Below are 19492 nucleotides of genomic sequence, written 5' to 3'. Positions count from 1 at the left end.
TATTTTTAATGTATGTATGTATGTATATGTGCGTGCGTGCGTATGTATGTATGTATATGTGCGTGAGTGCGTGGGTATGTATGTATGTATGTATGTATGTATGTGTAATTAAATTGTTAGAAAACACAAAGAAAGGAAAGCATAGAAAAATGCATCGAACTCGTGTTTATCACGAGTCTACCTAATTTTAGTTCGCTCGAATCGCAAACGTCTCAAATCTAAATTGGTAACTGCCATTTCATGTCCAGTCACGAGTGTGGAAGTGAATATAGAATTATCCTTGAACGGTTAATTCAGCGTGTAAGTAACTCTGGAGCGGCATTCCTTTTCTGGGAACAAGACTAGTTTTATTTTAATTAATTAAATTTTTTTATTTTTTATAAAATTTTAAATCTTGTACCAAAAGAGAAGAATTCACTGCTATAACTTTAAAAATGTAAGAACTTAAAATGATATCCCAGCATAGCAACATGCGCTGGTTAATAATGAGCTAAACATATGGCACAAGGCGAAAAACATGACAGAGTCAAAATTAAGTACATGTATCTTCAACTTCCATTGATCTGCAAATGGGTATGGGCGGATTGCGTAAATGAGCGTTGATGACCTCCGCACTTTGAAGACCAAAAGGTTAAAACCATAGATAACACTGTTCTTATCAGCCAATGTTCAGGTGCCTGTACCATACATACCTAATCATTAACCTTCTTAAAAACCAGTATTATTTCCAACATGCTTTATTTTGCAAAACATACCAAACAATTAAACATATTATTGTTTCAACGCTTTACAGACTTTAGTTGTTTGAAACGGTCCTCAACCATACTATGCAATGTCATATGTTTGGCATTCGTATGGAATTGTTAGCGAACTTTAACGCCTACGACCTTGAGAGTTGTGGACAAATCGTTAAACAGTCACAGGTGATTATATTCCATATCAGGTCGATGACAGGTTGCATGTTCTTGCGTGGTCGTCAATCGGTAATTTAAACCCTCTGATTATTTGTCTTCACTTCTTCCATTCCAGAAAATACATCATGAAAATCTTGATCGCTTTCCTCTTCTTAGCAGTGAATTTATCTCAAGGATTCCCTTCAGTACAAACAGGTTTGTGGAACTTTAATTTTATTTTTCTTATATGAATACATGACGAAACTCTGCAGTTCTTTTATCGTGAAATATTGAAACAAGAACTTAAACAAAACTTGTTTTGATAATAACAAATTAAGCGAGAACAATTGCCCGTAGCGGCTTCAACTCAATTTTAAACTTGTTATGCATGCACATAACCCTAAACCTACCCAAAAGAATTCGTTGAAACTTGCCATGCCGAATTAATTAGGGAGTGGCAACAAAGTAGATTTTATTACTATCTCGGTATCCCCAACCCCGCTAAGAAAGGAGGAAGTTGGGAGGGAGTTCAAAGGTCTCCCTCTAATTTCTACACATGGTGATAGTGTTTAACCCAGTCTTGAATGACGAATGCACGACCATAACTCTAAAACTACCTATAGCACATAGGCTTTTTATGAAACTTGCTATACTGAATATGTAGGGAGTTGAAAAGCTGCTTTACTTTCATTGTCAAAGTTACTTCCCTCCCACATGGGATATGCATCGGTGCAGGATAGGAAAAATTCCACCCAAGAGTCAGTATTTTGCGTCAGACACGAAGCTTTGCCAAGTGTCTGGTGCAAAATTTGATCCCATGATTGAAATTTTTCCAATCCTACACTGTAGTATGAGGAAAGATTATTTTTCTCACATTTCTGAATGAAGACTGATGGTCGAAATAAAAATTACCTCTTGTAAATACTCGTGTTACTTTGAAACAACCAAACACCAATTGCAAATTCCTTTTCGTACGATGGAGCGTAGAAAGTCAGCTATACAATATAAACTTTAAATGACGTTTAAACACATTTTAGCTTTCAAAGAACAGTTGAAATGGTTTTTGTGATGTCAATACACTGCGTCCCATATGTGTATTCCAGATTGCTTGTATAATGATAACAAATGTGTACTTACAAATAGCTTGCGCAATGATAGCAAATGTGAGCAGATCAAAAAATAAAGTCCGCTCATGTTCATAAGATAAACCGAGACATACATAAAAATGAAATAGTCCTCGAAACAGTTTTGGTCTAGAATTTAATTTTTCCTTCAGTAACAATAACGATTATAGCAATTTAATTTTTTTTAATTACAAAAACATCTTTTTTTCCACTCGAAATTGAACTAAAGACGCAGTACATGTAGCTAGGTCGATCAGTGCAGGACACTTAACTTCAACAACCTTTGTAATAATGTTTATATTGATTATTGTGAAAGAAATGTTCAAGTGACGATGGAAATCGGGAATTAGTTGCTACTTTATGTGCGCAATGCTCGTATTAGATGGTCAAAGTAGTCCAAGAGCAAGAATAAAGGTCACGCGTGAGGTAGGACAGAACTATCCTGCAATGGCGTTCCACACTGTAAAACAATATCATTCACACATTTAGGAGTGTGAGATTCAAAGACCATTCCCTAATTTCTATAAAATTCATTGTACATTGTCATGAAGTATGCTTCCATCATTGAAATGTCGCGTAAGTTAACGCTGAACTTCTTAACAAACATTGTCACTGGATCATACCCCTATGGTTATCCTTACTCTTTGGATCTAAACCATGGATCATAACCTGGAAACCATTGAGACCAACACTACTGAACTCTGTACACTTTCTCGACACGAAAGTGCAACTGCACCACCTCTCCCTTTTCTCTCCGTCTGTTTGATATTTTCTAGCCATTAGTTGTGGGGCTACTTTGTTCCACTTTGATCCTTGGCATATAAACGTAGCCGAAACAATATCTGCTGCTCTGGTATCTGGTTAGATGCAGTTTGAGGAAAACTGTACCCGGGAATTTAGTTGGGAATAATCACTGCAGCGTCCGTACACAAAGACAACGCGTCTCGTATAAATTTCTCCAATTCAAACTTTTCATACAAGTTTTTCTTTCGAGTCAAGGCATGTGGACATCATTGAAGTCACCATATTGAGTATATACATGATCGAGTAAAGATCTCTGAATGACGTGAAAAAGGGTATTAACTTAATGCAGTCAGCTGTTGTTCTTGGATTTGTCTTTCCCACAATCTTCAAGACCAGGCCGCTGAGTCGTTTTTAGGAAACCATGATATATATATATATATATATATATATATATATATATATATATATATATATATATATATATATATATATATATATATATCTTGCATCCAAAAGAGCTAAACAAATTTGTGTCGGTCGGGTGAACATGGGTAACAGCATTCGCTCATTTTGAGAAAAATGGTGAAGTGGAGGGGTGTAAAAGATAGTCATGTACTATTGGCTGTGTCATGATTAGATACTCAGTGTGAAATGAAATAGGAACCCGGCACAGTGTAATACTCTGTAACCTTCCAGTGACCTGTTCGGAACATTCGAAGATAAATAAAATAAGAAAATAATTAACGCTAATATATCTTTATCAATATACTAGCATTTAATAAAAATGGCCTGAGTCTTGACGAGTGTCAAAATACAAAAACATTCTGCTGAAAAATAATGAGAGGAAAATAATGCGAGATATTGTCGAAACACGCGTGTAAATCTTTCCTATATTTTACATTTCGTTAGGTGATGGAGTTCTACATTTTGAATTCAAGCGTCAAGCTAACTTTGGTTCCTTTGATCCAAACGCTCTGTACAACCAACAAAGCTCCCAGATGCAGAGCTACCTGAGTCAAACCCAGCCAAAGATGGGTGATGGTCAAGGAAGCGGCGGGAGCAGTGGTGGAGGTTCATCATCTAGTGCCTCCTCCGGGACAGGTGGATCAAGTGCTTCCTCCGGGACAGGTGCATCTAGTGCCTCCTCCGGGACAGGTGGATCAAGTGCTTCCTCCGGGACAGGTGCATCTAGTGCCTCCTCCGGGTCAAGTGGCGGAGCGGGTGGTGCCTCAAGTTTTGACCCCAACTCACTTTATCAGCAGCAGTCAGCAATGGCCCAACAAAACCTGCAGTCATCACAAAAGGATTCTCAGGCCCCGAACTACAACGGTAACAACGTCAATCAGATCCAAGCAAGCCTCACAGATCCATCCAGTTCCAAGCTCGGTCAGAGCGGTGGCGCAAGCAGCGGTTTCGACCCAGACAAGTTCAACTCTTTGTCATTTAATTTGTTTAACCCCCAAAATCCAATTGGCAAATAAAAAAAATCTGTGATATTGTTAAAGCGTCATTTCAACTAATTGTTTCCTAAATTATATATATTTTTTCAAAAGTAAACAATAGTTGTGATATATATATCTCTCTCTCTACACGCGCGCGCACACACACTCACACACACACACACACACACACACATACACAAGCTCTCTCTCTCTCTCTCTCTTAAAAATGATACACATAGGTCTTGGAAGAAAGACGAAACACGTGACAAACAGCACACTGAATTCTGGGAGAACTCGCAAATAGGACCAGATGAGTGCGGTCTTAAAGCCCATGCTGCTTTATGTTCTCATAGTGTTGGTTTTTCGAGAATTCTGAGTGCCGTGTTTTTATTTTGTTCTTTGCAGAAAAACCTCTATCAGATTCACACATACGCACACACACGAACACACACACTTCCATCTGCATCAACTCCATTCCATTACAAATGTATAGACAATGCAATGTTGTTGTTGTTGTTGTAGGGTTTGACGCCATTTTTCAGCACAAGATAGGCTATACATGGCGGCCAGTATAATTGGTGGAGCAAGAACCCTGGAAAACCCCGGGAAGAACCACCGACCCACGACAAGCTACTGGCAGGCTTTCTCACGTGCCGAGGCTGAGACTCGAACTCACGCAGACAGAGGTGAGAAGGCAGTGATCCATAACGGCGAGTGCTTTAGACCACTCGGCCACTCGCGGCCCCATGAGCATTATTCAATAAGTTATGATCATTTGTCTGAACTGAGAGGTTGTCAATACCGATATCTGAACTGAGAGGTTGTCCGCAATTACGTCTGAACTGAAAGGTTGTCCGCACTGATGTCTGCACTGAAATGATGTCCGTACTGATGTCTGAACTGAGAGGTTGTCCGCATTAAAGTCTACACTGAAAGGTTGTCCGTACTGATGTCTGAACTAAGAGGCTGTCTACACTGAGATATGCTGACTTTTACGTACAATATGCAAATGTAGGAATACATTGGTAACTAAAAATATAAAACCAATCGTCAAGTACATTATTATAACTATAAACTACAAAACACACAATTTTTATTATCCATTTTACGAAAAGTAATTTGACTGATTCCACATAGCATAATGCATTACAAGAATGTAGGTGACCTTTAAAGGAGCTGAAAGTTTATTTATATGCTTCTGGAGAAGACAAAATGAAGCGTAAAATTGCACACTTCAGATTTAAAGTTCTTTTTTTTTGCCAACGTAAATTTTTATGCGTTAACGATAAAACGTATATCTGTGCTATATTAAAAGTTTTAAAACTTCTTGAATAATTATAATCTTTTGATATCCAGATGTCGTGTTAATAAACTCGTTTGATAAATTTCATTTGAAATGAGCACAAATGTAATATAATCCTGTTTCTAGCTGTTTGCGTAATTACATTAAAAATTTTGTGGCTGAAACTCCAACAAATAAGGAGATATTGTTCTGAAGATGTTGCATATGCATGATTGCTAACAGAATACGTTTAAATTATTCGGATATTTTTTTTGCCAAACACGTGGTTCGTCCATAGGTTGTAGCCCGTGGAACACTACAATCGATCTGGTCTCAGAACAATGAAATATCTGTAATAAATACTTCATGGAGTTGGGATTGCGTGAAGCTTAATAAAATTCCATATTTCATAAAAACGTTTCCCTTCATATACATCAACAAGCAACTGTTACAATGACTTAAAATTAGATATGACCGTTGCAGAGTAGTTTCAATTGTTTCCAGGGTGTTTTGTTGCCATGTCCAATCAATATTTTAATATTTCGTTAAGCTTGATAATTCTTCTCACTGGTTACGCAGGGAGTACGGTCAAATATCGATTTCTGGGTGTTTATTGTGTGTTTTACCTTTCTTTAAATGTTTCAAAATAATAGATACATTCTTTGTATTCATTTGTTGTTGATCAGATGGCAATAGTTATGAAGGGCTGGTGTATATGTTCTGTCCAAGAAACTCTTATTATGGTTGAATAAACAGGAAAGACAAGGAATCCAGCAGTCATCAGACGCAGGTAAGACAAGCAAACAAATCACGAAAAGAACACTAAAAGAGACATATAAAAAAGGAAATAATAAACAAAATGGAAATGATATTTAAGCAATCGAAGAACAATAAAAACTTTACAAGATATTTATACCGAATCCCTGTGAAGAGCAGATGGAGAGACGGACGGTGTCAACGTTCGCTTTAAACAGTAGCAAGATAAGACAAGACTCTTCGACAAGTTTGAAAATATTTTAAAGGAAGCTGCTAGCGAAGATGGAGGTGAACTGGTGGATAAACTAGTTTACTTTAAGCAATGTTTATTGAATAGCAACATCAGTAAACTATGTATCACAGTATTGATGATACATATATTTGGCAATGAGGATTAATCAACGTTACGGATTCAATGAAGGGACTTGAAGTTTCTTCAACTGATCCCCCCCCCCCCCCCCCACTGCAGAATGTAGTAGACAGAAAATATCTCTTTAAAATATTCGCAAAAAAGCAATCACATGTAATTCAGGAAACAAAGAAAGCAATTGAGGAACTACTACTAATACTATTACTACTACTACTACTACTACTAATAATAATAATAATTTACTTAAAGAGTTATTGGTGTTATGAGTTTAACGCCATTTTTCAGCGCACGATAGCTATACATAACGGCTAGTATAACTGATGGAGGAAGAACCAAGGAAAATCCCTGTGCGAATCACCGACCCACAGGAAGCTATGCGGCAAGCTTTATCACATACCCACATTTGCCGAGTCCGAGACTTAAACTCACGTGAACAGAGGTAAGAAGGCGGCGATTGAAGAAGACGAGCGGTTTTTAAAATCTGTAACCTTTAGTATGTCGGAGAAACTGAAAAGTTACACAGAAGGATCAATGGCAAAGAAACAGTACAGAAGCCCGGACTTAAAAAGATAGTCCAATATGATATAAATGAGAAGTTCCTGGACTTAGAGTCAAAAATAGTCCAAATTATATAAATATCAAGTTCCATAACTAAAATTCAAATAGTCCAAATGATATAAATAAAACTTTCCAGGACTTAAATTCAAATAGTCCAATATGATATAAATAACAAGTTCCACTACTTAAACTCAAATAGTTTGAACAATCATGTTGGGTCTAAAACTATAGATTTGCTGGAAGACGAGTCATCAATATTGACAGATCATGACTAGTATGATTCACTAGGTTCTGAACACCACAGATAGCAATACTTCTTCTTAGTACGATACTACAACAAATCTATCTGATAGAAAAGAAAAGATTCTGTCTGTTTGGATTCTTAGAACTTTCTTCAAATATATATATTTCTAAAGCAGTGGTCACAAACAAGAAGTTTTTTCAGTCTTCTAAGACAGAGTAAGTGCAATCAAATTGAAACAATGGACACTAGGTTTCATACTCATAAACCAAAACAGATTTATATGAGTCAGTCTTAGGAGAAGGAAGTGGAAACTGGCATGGTCTTAACTTTACTCGCTTGAGAGCATGTGGACATTTATCAAATAAATCCTGTGTTTCACTTTCAGTGAGGACTCATCTGATTTGGATGCTAATGGCAGGTCAATATTGATGTTGTTATAAGCACCTCACTACAAAACACCCATGTTACTTCACAGAAGGTTATTGACAATCAGGCTTCAGTTCATGACTTTTGATTTGGAAATACATGTAGGCCAAAAATCAACAGTTTTGTATCATGTTTTATTTTGTGAACAAGGAAATCAATCATTAGCATCATCAACAAATAACAATGAACTTAACAATTTTCTCAGTATCTTTTTGTTCATTAAGACAATGAACCATAAAATGATGATCATATTTTAAAACTTTACATGGAGTCCACTGAGCTGAAAACAGCATCAACTTCACATGGAGTCCATGAGTTGTAAACAGCATCAACTTCATGTGGAGTCCACTGCTTCATAATGAGCTGGAATATATGGGGCTACATTTTGAACAAGAAATCATAAGTATGGTGAAACCAAACAAAAAAGACCCTAATCTGGGCCTATGCAGTTTGCGATTGTGTAACTTGTTAGAAAGATGCATATTTATTGTGTCAAGCCTGTTACTTGAAGTCTCGATTGGACAAAATGGTCTAAGGCAGTCATACCTTTACAAATTGCTCACACATCTCACCTCTGTCTGCATGAGTGTAAGTTTCTGCTGAGCCAACATGGGTTTATGGATATGTGAGAGGTTTTCCAGTAGCTTATTGTAGTTTTGTGGTTCTAGTGATGTCCTGGGTTCTCCTTCCACCTGATAACGTTACTGCAATGTATAGCTTAATATCATGTATGGACAATTGGCATTAGATGCCATATGCCAAACTAAACCAAGCCCTGCATGCCACTTGTGAAGCCTCAAAGTTAACAGTTTAAACCAAGGGACTTGGATGTTGTCCTTAATGCAGGATGTGGATAGATTTACAGACATGCACAAGGATGGTGTCATATGTGCAGACATGCACTAGGATGTTGTCTTATGTGCAGACATGCACAAGGATGTTGTCTTATGTGCAGACATTCACTAGGATGTTGTCTTATGTGCAGACATGCACAAGGATGTTGTCTTATGTGCAGACATGCACAAGGATGTTATCTTATGTACAGACATGCACAAGGATGTCTTATGTGCAGACATGCACAAGGATGTTGTCTTATGTGCAGACATGCACAAGGATGTTGTCTTATGTGCAGATATGCAGATGCATGTGGACATATACACAGATATGTATAAGAATGCAGACAGATGTCCATATATGCAAAAGGCTATGGACAATGAACAGACATACACAAAATTGTGAACAGATATACACAGATATGCATAAAGATGTTGACAGCATTACAGACCAGTACAAAGATGTGGATAATGTACAGACAAGCACATGGATGTGGGTAATGTACAGTCAAGCACATATGTGTAGGCAACGTACAGACAATCACATAGATGTGTGAAATGTACAGACAAGCACATGGATGTGGCCAATGTACAGACAATCACATAGATGTGGGCAATGTACAGACAAGCACATGGATATGGACAATGTACAGACAAGCACAATGATGTGGGCAATGTAAAGACAATCACATAGATGTGGGAAATGTACAGACCAGCCAAAGGATGTGGGCAATGTACAAACAAGCAAGCGGATGTGGGCAATGTACAGACAAGCACATATATGTAGGCAATGTAGACAAGCACATGGATGTGTACTATGTACAGACAAACACATGGATGTGTACAATGTACAGACAAACACAAGGATGTGGGCAACATACAGACAAGCACATGGATGTGGGCAATGTACAGACAAGCACAAAGATGTGGGCAATGTACAGACAAGCACATGGATGTGGACAATGTACAGACAAGCACAAGGATGTGGACAATGTACAGACAAGCACACGGATGTGGGCAATGTAGACGACAAGCACAAGGGTATGGGCAATGTACAGACAAGCACAAGGATGTGGGCAATGTAGACAAGCACATAGATGTGGACAATGTACAGACAAGCACATGGATGTGGACAATGTACAGACAAGCACAAGGATGTGGGCAATGTACAGACAAGCACATAGATGTAGGCAATGTACAGGCAAGCACATGGATGTGGACAATGTACAGACAAGCACAAGGATGTGGGAAATGTACAGACAATCACATATATGTGGGCAATGTAGACAAGCACAAGGGTATGGGCAATGTACAGACAAGCACAAGGATGTGGGCAATGTAAAGACAAGCACATGGATGTGGGCAATGTACAGACAAGCACATAGATGTGGGCAATGTAGACAAGCACAAGGGTATGGGCAATGTACAGACAAGCACAAGGATGTGGGCAATAGAGACAAGCACATGGATGTGGACAATGTAAAGGCAAGCACATGGATGTGGGCAATGTAGACAAGCACAAGGATGTGGGCAATGTACAGACAAGCACATGGATGTGGGCAATGTACAGACAAGCACAAGGATGTGGACAATGTACAGACAAGCACATGGATGTGGGCAATGTACAGACAAGCACAAAGATGTGGACAATGTACAGACAAGCACATGGATATGGGCAATGTAGACGACAAGCACAAGGGTATGGGCAATGTACAGACAAGTACAAGGATGAGGGCAATGTAGACAAGCACATAGATGTGGACAATGTACAGACAAGCACATGGATGTGGACCATGTACAGACAAGCACAAGGACGTGGGCAATGTACAGACAAGCACATGGATGTGGGCAATGTACAGAAAAGCACAAGGATGTGGGCAATATAGACAAGCACATGGATGTGGACAATGTAAAGACAAGCACATGGATGTGGGCAATGTAGACAAGCACAAGGATGTGGGCAATGTACAGACAAGCACATGGATGTGGACAACGTACAGACAAGCACAAGGATGTGGACAATGTACAAACAAGCACATGGATGTGGGCAATGTACAGACAAGCACATGGATGTGGGCAATGTACAGACAAGCACATGGATGTGGGCAATGTACAGACAAGCACATGGATGTGGGCAATGTACAGACAAGCACAATGATGTGGGCAATGTATACAAGCACAAGGATGTGGACAATGTATAGACAAGCACATGGATGTGGGCAATGTACAGACAAGCACATGGATGTGGGCAATGTAAAGACAAGCACATGGATGTGGGCAATGTATACAAGCACAAGGATGTGGACAATGTACAGACAAGCACATGGAGGTGGGCAATGTACAGACAAGCACATGGATGTGGACAACGTACAGACAAGCACAAGGATGTGGACAATGTACAAACAAGCACATGGATGTGGGCAATGTACAGACAAGCACATGGATGTGGGCAATGTACAGACAAGCACATGGATGTGGGCAATGTACAGACAAGCACATGGATGTGGGCAATGTACAGACAAGCACAATGATGTGGGCAATGTACAGACAAGCACAAGGATGTAGGCAATGTACAGACAAGCACAAGGAAGTGGGCAATGTACAGACAAGCACATGGATGTGGGCAATGTACAGACAAGCACATGGATGTGGGCAATGTACAGACAAGCACATGGATGTGGGCAATGTACAGACAAGCACAATGATGTGGGCAATGTACAGACAAGCACAAGGATGTAGGCAATGTACAGACAAGCACAAGGAAGTGGGCAATGTACAGACAAGCACATGGAGGTGGGCAATGTACAGACAAGCATATGGATGTGGACAATGTACAGACAAGCACAAGGATGTGGGCAATCTACAGACAAGCATATGGATGTGGACAATGTACAGACAAGCACATGGATTTGGGCAATGTAGACAAGCACAAAGATGTGGGCAAGTTGTTGTTGTTGTTATAGGGTTTAACACCATTTTTAGCACAAGATAGGCTATACATGGTGGCCAGTATAAATGGTGGAGGAAAACCCCGGGAAGAACCACCAGCCCACAAGAAGCTACTGGCAAACTTTCTCACATAGCCACATTGGCCAAGCCCAAAACTTGAATCCACGCAGACAGAGGATTTGGGCAAAGTAGAAACATGCACAAGGATGTAGACAATGTGCAGACATGTATATGCATGTAAAAAGATACACAAATAATATGCACAATGATGACAAATTGTACTCAATGGCACCCTTCTTCCAAGTGACTGTTTTACAATGAAATCTAACTATAATAAGACCAAGTACTTTCTGACGCAATGGTGAAAGCATAATAGGGTATTTAAGGTAAGGATAAGGATATCAAACTAATATGTACCTTGCAAAAACCACCAAACATGGATGGATAACCACTGGAGTGAGGATTGAACCAAGAACTGTACATGTGAAAACAAGTGCCTTAACTACTGGCCTATTCAAGCTGCATATATTAGGCATACTAGAGTGGCAAAAAAGTAACATATGCATACAATTTTTGATGTTTTTTTTGTGTGTTCCTTTTCCACTTTAATTTGTGTCCATTCAGTGGTGAGAAACTAATATATGCATAAAAATTTTGTTAGGGTATTTTGAGTTCATTATTTCCTTTAATTTATTTGTGTCCATTGAGTGGTGAAAAACTAGCATGCACACAATTTTTGTTGGGTATTTTGTGTGTTCATTTTCCACTTTAATGTATTTGTGTCCATTTCACTATTTTAGAAATGTCACTTTTATGAATAATTTTTCAAGTCTACATGAGGGCCATAGAAAATAGTCATAAAAATTATTTCCTTTAATTTATTTGTGTCCATTGAGTGGTGAAAAACTAGCATGCATACAATTTTTGTTGGGTATTTTGTGTGTTCATTTTCCACTTTAATGTATTTGTGTCCATTTCACTATTTTAGAAATGTCACTTTTATGAATAATTTTTCAAGTCTACATTAGGACCATAGAAAATAGTCATAAAAATTATTTACTTTAATTTATTTGTGTCCATTGAGTGGTGAAAAACTAGCATGCATACAATTTTTGTTGGGTATTTTGTGTGTTCATTTTCCACTTTAATGTATTTGTGTCCATTTCACTATTTTAGAAATGTCACTTTTATGAATAATTTTTCAAGTCTACATGAGGGCCATAGAAAATACAGTCATAAAAATTATTTACTTTAATTTATTTGTGTCCATTGAGTGGTGAAAAACTAACATGCATACAATTTTTATTTTTTTTTTTGTGTTCATTTTATACTTTAATTTATTAGTGTCCATTTCATTATGTTAGAGATGTCACGTTTATGATTAATTTTTCAAATCTACATGAGGGCTATAGAAAATACAGTCATAAAGATTACCTGGAGTTTGTAAAGCTGCTTCCCGATAAGGTCATTAGCACTGTGGATATTCTGTCCATTTTACCTGGACGATGGGTAAACCGGCAGTTTCTCTTATATGCAACCACCAAAACTGACAACTGAACAAGCCAAAACTGAAGCCAAATTAATTTATATATTACTAATATAGATACTAACAGAAAGCCTGATTTATGTTCTATTCATGTATGTATGATTTGTAATAGTATCTCCAGAATCAATGAATTTATTTCAACTTCCAATGCCATGTGTTGGTTGGCATTTAATTTATAATTATATCTAATACATGTATATATCCCATGAAACTTCTATATACAGTACATATCATTTGGTTTGGTGTTTTATAGCACAGCAACACAAGCAATGACATGCTATGGTAGCTGAACCCAGGCCAAATTAATGGTAAGATATTACCAGCACCCTCTCAGTCATAAGTCTGGCGTACTAACGACTGACCCAGCACTTGTTCTATCTAATGCATTGGGCCGATTCTACAATTACAGTCCACAAGCAACAACTGCTCTTGTCAACATTAACATTGATAGATTCCTCATATTTCTGAATGCTTTTAATCTACCAATGATAACCCCATGGCTGTGTATAACAAGTACAGTGAAACATTTTGTACCTAGAGTCTGATCACCTATATGGACGATAACTATGTCCCCCAAACTTTTTACTTATTACTATATATATATATATATATATATATATATATATATATATATATATATATATATATATATATATATACGTCCTTTGGGACGTCCACAGAAGGGATTTACCTGCATACACGATCAGACGGCAGACTGTTCAACCTGGCACGACTGAAGGCAAAGAGCAAAGTGCGTGAAGTAACCATCAGGGACATGCTCTTCGCAGACGATGTTGCTCTAGCCACCCACACAGAAGCTGAGCTTCAGCACCTGATAGCCCGCTTTGCTAAAGCGTGTGATGAGTTTGGGTTAACCATAAGCCTAAAGAAAACAAACGTGATGGTTCAGGACGCGGACCCCCCAAGCATCATCATCAACAACTACGAACTTGAGGTGGCGAGTCAGTTCATGTATCTCGGCTCTACCATCACCAACAACCTCTCGCTCGATGCTGAGCTCAACAAGCGGATCGGAAAGGCATCAACAACTCTCTCCAGGCTGTCACAGAGAGTGTGGAACAACAGCATGCTGACCATGAACACTAAGATCACCGTGTACCGTGCATGCGCGCTAAGCACTCTCATGTATGCCAGTGAAACCTGGACTCTGTACGCCTCACAAGAGAAAAGACTGAGCGCCTTTCACATGCGATGCCTCCGAAACATACTCGGGATCACCTGGAGCGATCGAGTAACAAACAACGAGGTGCTCGAGCGTGCCAAGATTCCCAGCATGATCACGCTCCTCCGCCAACGCTGCATCAGATGGCTGGGCTATGTATCTCGGATGGTTGACGGACGGATCCCCAAAGACATTCTTTATTCGGAACTCGCCTCTGGCAAAAGGTCGATCGGACGGCCACATCTCCGCTTCAAGGATGTCTGTAAGCATGACATGAAAACCCTTGATATTGATGTCAACACCTGGGAAGAGCTCGCTCTTGACAGATCAGGCTGGCGACATGCTCTGATCACTGGTCTGAAAGCCGGAGAGGACAAGCAACGCTTGCTAGCTGATGAAAGAGGATCGCAGAGGAAGAAGAAGCAGCTTCATCCAACACCTGACACAACCTTCAAGCGCAGCAAGTGCAGCAGGGACTTCCACTCCCGCATTGGACTACTTAGCCACAGCAGACGCTGCACAACCACCAACCGGGACATCTCTCATGGGCGCAGTTCCATCGTCTCTCGAGACTAAAGGATGCCAACACATAAAGCCAAGAAGTAATGTGTCATGCAGAAATGTCAAACTAATCAGACATGCTTAAAGACTCAACAGTGTGATCAAACACATTATGTAGTCCAGGTCCAAGCAGTTAACTATCTATCTGTGATCATTAGTGACACAGCAAGTGACAGAGTTAATTACCTACTGGCACATGTGTGAACAAACCAATATTAGCCACAGTTAACTTTGATTAAAGCTATTTGGCACATGGCTCCATAGACCAAATATTCATTACATGTAAAGTTTGGCAGGGGCAGCCCTTGTGCAGCTGCCAGCAATTTTGGTGCCCTTGGCAAACCATGTAATCTGTCCCCAACACCAATCTTCCATTAATTTCTCCTCAGATTTAGCATCCCATATAACTTAGCGCCCTAGGCAACTGTGTAGTTCACCTCTGTGGACTGGCCACCCAACCCTTCACTTTCATCAATACCTTTAATATTTAATGAAAGCATTTTTAAAATATTGTATTGATTCTGCAGTTTCTGCTCTTAACCATGTAATAACATGTATACAAAAATGTTAATATTGATTCAGTTAGTGATACATACATTTAAACATACAATCTTCAGGAAACATTTAATACAGAGATTTCCATTCACAATTCTACATTTTTACAAAAATTTGATTTTCCAGGAACTAATTATCCAGAAACCGATTATCCAGACATAATCTGTCCACTAATGGGTCTCGATAGCCAACATTTTGCTGTGACCTACTCTCAATGCCTGTCAGTTGCTACTTTCCAGCAGAATGTAACCATTGCATTTCATTACTGCAGAAGAAATCTATTAATTACTTAAGTGTCCAAGAAATGGAAAGAAAAACTTTGAAGCTACCGAGACTGCGCAAGTGCCAACAACACCGCAAATTCTACTATCAGTTACACCAAAGACATTGTGTATTTCCATAAGTGATTACTATGATTGTTTTGCAAAACCATGAAAATGTATACCCCCAAAATAAACATGTTCATTATAAACTTTTATAGTTGGCATGCAGTTCATTAGGTTTTCAAGAAACAATCCAGTGTAATTGAAGATTGAGAAGAAAAAAAAGTGATTATATGGAATGTGATGTTTTGCCTGCTCCATTGTTTGACAAAAAAATCTAACATAGTTAATTAAAGAAAGAAAATGAGGTCAAAGTAATCCAATTTCATCAGTGCAAATTTTGATATTTGAAAATGCAGTTAGTGTTTCATGACTGGGACAAAAACATTACCTTTGGAATAAAAGATTATACTTTACACATTGGTGTGGGTAGGAAAATGCATCCCAATGGTCAGAAATTGTGGGCAGGGATGTAGCTTTTCAGAGTTATTGTTCAAAAATTTCAAATACTGAAGCTGGGTTCTTCCTACCCACAACAGTTCATGTGAAGGATTATTTTTCACTATATTAGGACATTTTGGAAAAGCAATATGGCATTACATCAGTATCTATACAGCTTTAGAAATACAGAAAGAAAAAAAAATCTTCTGTCTTTTACATCCTTCAAAACAGCACAAATGTGTTAGGTTGACAAATGAATTTGTTCTAAACAATGATTAATGTTTATAGGTTAGCAAAATATTTCTTTTCATTAACAAAACCGATAAGAAATTGCAAATGATTATGACATCACAAGAATAAAGTTGTCATCTACAGTGCTACTCATTGCAATTGTGGGAGACAGATGTGTCCCACATGGCTTTCTCACATGGGCAAACAGTATCAAATATATAGGAGAAAAAAACAAAAAACAAAAAACATTTCTGGCCTTTGCTTCTTGGGTCACACAACAGAATGGAACAATAATTATATATACAGATTGATATAATCATGTTAAATGTACTGCATGGGATGATCCAGTAAATCTTAGGGCATCATCAGTCACTTACCATATATATATATATATATATATATATATGATCTCAAATGGGTAATGATTTAATATTGAATTTATGAAACGAGTTGAATATACATATATATATATATATATATATATATATATATATATATATATATATATATATATGTGTGTGTATATATATATATATATATATATATATATATATATATATATATATATATACACACGTCTTTCTTTGGTATAATCTGCAGAATGAGCAACACAAACCCTGTTCTGCTGATGCATTATTTGATGCATTCAGTTTCTTTCCTGTTTGAATTAGGACTTGACTTACAGGTGAATATATACGGTATGTTGTGCTTTAAGCATACATTGGAGCCAGTAAGTTTGTTGCTATGTATATGTAACATAAAGGGACAACGAGCAATTTTTGGAAGCAACAGTAATGTAAAATTATGTCCTGTTATACTTTGTATTCATGCACAAATCTACTGTCAAAATAAATGAATTAAAATTTCTCTTCAGATATTTTTACACACTTTAAATTTATGGAAAGTAATTTAAAAACAATTTTATTATTTTACAAAGAGGAGAGTACTATAATTATCACAGTGTTTCACAGGTACTTGATCCTATCAGTAAAACAGGGATTAAATGATGATAACACCCTACTCTACTCCCAATTAAAACTTTGAGTAAAAGAGGGTGTTATCATGAGTTTTCCCTTTATACTGATAAAATCGAGTGCCTGTGTAGTGTTTGTACACTGCTGAATTGAGGTTTTGTACAGTAAACATGTTGGGGGCTTAAATGTGTATATTTCTTACCATCTCAACCTAAGATATGTTGTGAATTGTCAATGATAAATAAAGTTTAAACATGCTACATTATTCATGTCTGTCAAAATGATGAGATCATATATTCTTGTGTACTACCACAAAGGAGAAAAAGCCTTTTAAAAAAATGTGTAGTTCCAGTTACGGCATATAAAAATATAGTTTAGGAAGGTTGGTACTAATTTGTTCTTTTTATCATTTTTTGATCCATCTCAAAGAATCTAAACCTACTGGTTTCAATGTAAAAACAAGGCACAATTTGGAAACCATTTTTTTGTTTTTTTTTGCACACACGATAAAAGTTACAGTTTGGGGCCTTTATACGAGGTAAGTCATGTTAATGGAACCATATTTCTTTCTATGTAATTTAGAATGACTTATTATACCCTCACAAATCAAGTCATGTATCTCCTAACTATTCCAATTATTTATGCCACAGTGTTTTAGCTATGTAAAGCAATATGTATTTCTGTAATGATGCATAAAATCAAGGGATTGACAGAAACTTTCTCTTTAAGAAGGATATAAATATTTTACTTCTCAATCTTTTCCTGGTAAGTGATTTTTACCAGACAAACATTAACCCATTACCAGTGTGGAAATTACTCTTGAGTACTCATTAGCTCCAAAAATGTATGTAAAGTCTGTTTTTCTTAAAAAAAAATTTAATTAGGTTATTGCATTGTATATATTTAAAATATAATCTCAAGTGATCAATTCTTTCTTCTAAATATACCCTGAAATTATATTCCACATGACTGTAAAATTTTATTCCACATGACTAACAATTGTTATTCCACGTTACTAGAAAATGTAATTCCATGTGACTGGAAAATATCATTCGACATGACTGGAAAATGTCAAAGTTATGACTGGAAAATGTCAAAGTTATGACTGTTAAAATGACATGATTTAATATTAATTTTTAAACCATTCTGAAAATTTCAAGAAAACTGTACTCATAATGTACTCATGCTATAACTCTCTGCCTCCTTTTGTATCAAGTGCTGTACATAGTGAAAAAAATAAGTGGAATCAGGTCACAATTAGTACTTCCAGTTCAGTGACCCATGAATATAGTTCTAGTCTATTTTTAGAACATTTTTCCCTCTCATTTTGGTGGTGATAGAAGAATTGTATTTATGTTTTTTTGGTGGGGATTTAAAGGTAATTGTTTATTCTTGCAAATATGAGCTCAGGGTGTTGTTGTCTGTGTGTATTTCGACGAGAGTGCAGAGTGAGTAATAAGGCCTTAGTGATGATCCGAAAGTGAAATCTGTGTTCTGTTTACAAAATTGCTGCTCTGTTGACAGTCCAGCCTCTCAAAAAATTTATAGGTTTATTTCAATGTCCATTTTACAAACAAATCCTAATTGTTAATGACAGTTTAGAATATATAAGAATGTGTTATGCTCATTGGAGTTACATTGTGGAAAGGATTAGTACTGGTTGATTATATTTATACTATTTGAATAATATATTTCCTTAATTAAAAGATATAAACAATTACATTTTCCAAGACAACTGCCAGCCCCCACCCCCTTAAACAATGTTGATAAAGTGTTCTTATTCATGTTTTAAATAGAGAGGTGTGTATGTAGTAAAGTGACCATTTCTTATATTTTGTTTAGCACATAAAATTACACTCTACTTATTTGATGTGATATGCTTGTATAATCTAGAAATGTTGCACAGACATTCCATATATTTAAAAACAATGCATCAATGTGTGTTTTGGGGTTTTATTTGTTTGTTGGTTTGTTTTGCTGGTATTATGCATTAGTGATTTTATCAACCTTTTCTGATTCTGATGTGTTAATCAGTAACAAAGATAAGAAAAAAGAAG

At 37.2% G+C, this 19492-nt stretch overlaps 1 protein-coding gene across 1 annotated transcript; it reads left to right on the top strand.

The window, feature by feature from the left end:
- Positions 1 to 960: 960 nt before the first annotated feature.
- On the top strand, positions 961 to 4242 carry LOC149804859 (uncharacterized). The gene is made up of 2 exons (XM_089951248.1): positions 961 to 1109; positions 3671 to 4242. Exons 1-2 carry the CDS (start codon positions 1040 to 1042, stop codon positions 4240 to 4242), a joined length of 642 nt encoding a protein of 213 aa, XP_089807374.1. The 5' UTR covers positions 961 to 1039.
- The last annotated feature ends 15250 nt before the right edge of the window (positions 4243 to 19492 follow it).

This window comes from Sinohyriopsis cumingii, chromosome 2, assembly GCF_028554795.1.
Source record: "Sinohyriopsis cumingii isolate HCF-2022 chromosome 2, ASM2855479v2, whole genome shotgun sequence".
NCBI lineage: Eukaryota > Metazoa > Mollusca > Bivalvia > Unionida > Unionidae > Sinohyriopsis > Sinohyriopsis cumingii.
The sequence above is the reverse complement of the archived record's forward strand: the minus strand, read 5'-3'. Positions and strand labels throughout refer to the sequence as shown.

What these genes read in the sequence shown, in the direction of transcription:
- LOC149804859 (XM_089951248.1), top strand. Translation starts at nt 1,040, where the DNA reads ATGAAAATCTTGATCGCTTTCCTCTTCTTAGCAGTGAATTTATCTCAA. An exon ending in ATTCCCTTCAGTACAAACAG is followed by an intron (nt 1,110 to 3,670) that starts GTTTGTGGAACT and finishes ACATTTCGTTAG; the next exon opens with GTGATGGAGTTCTACATTTT.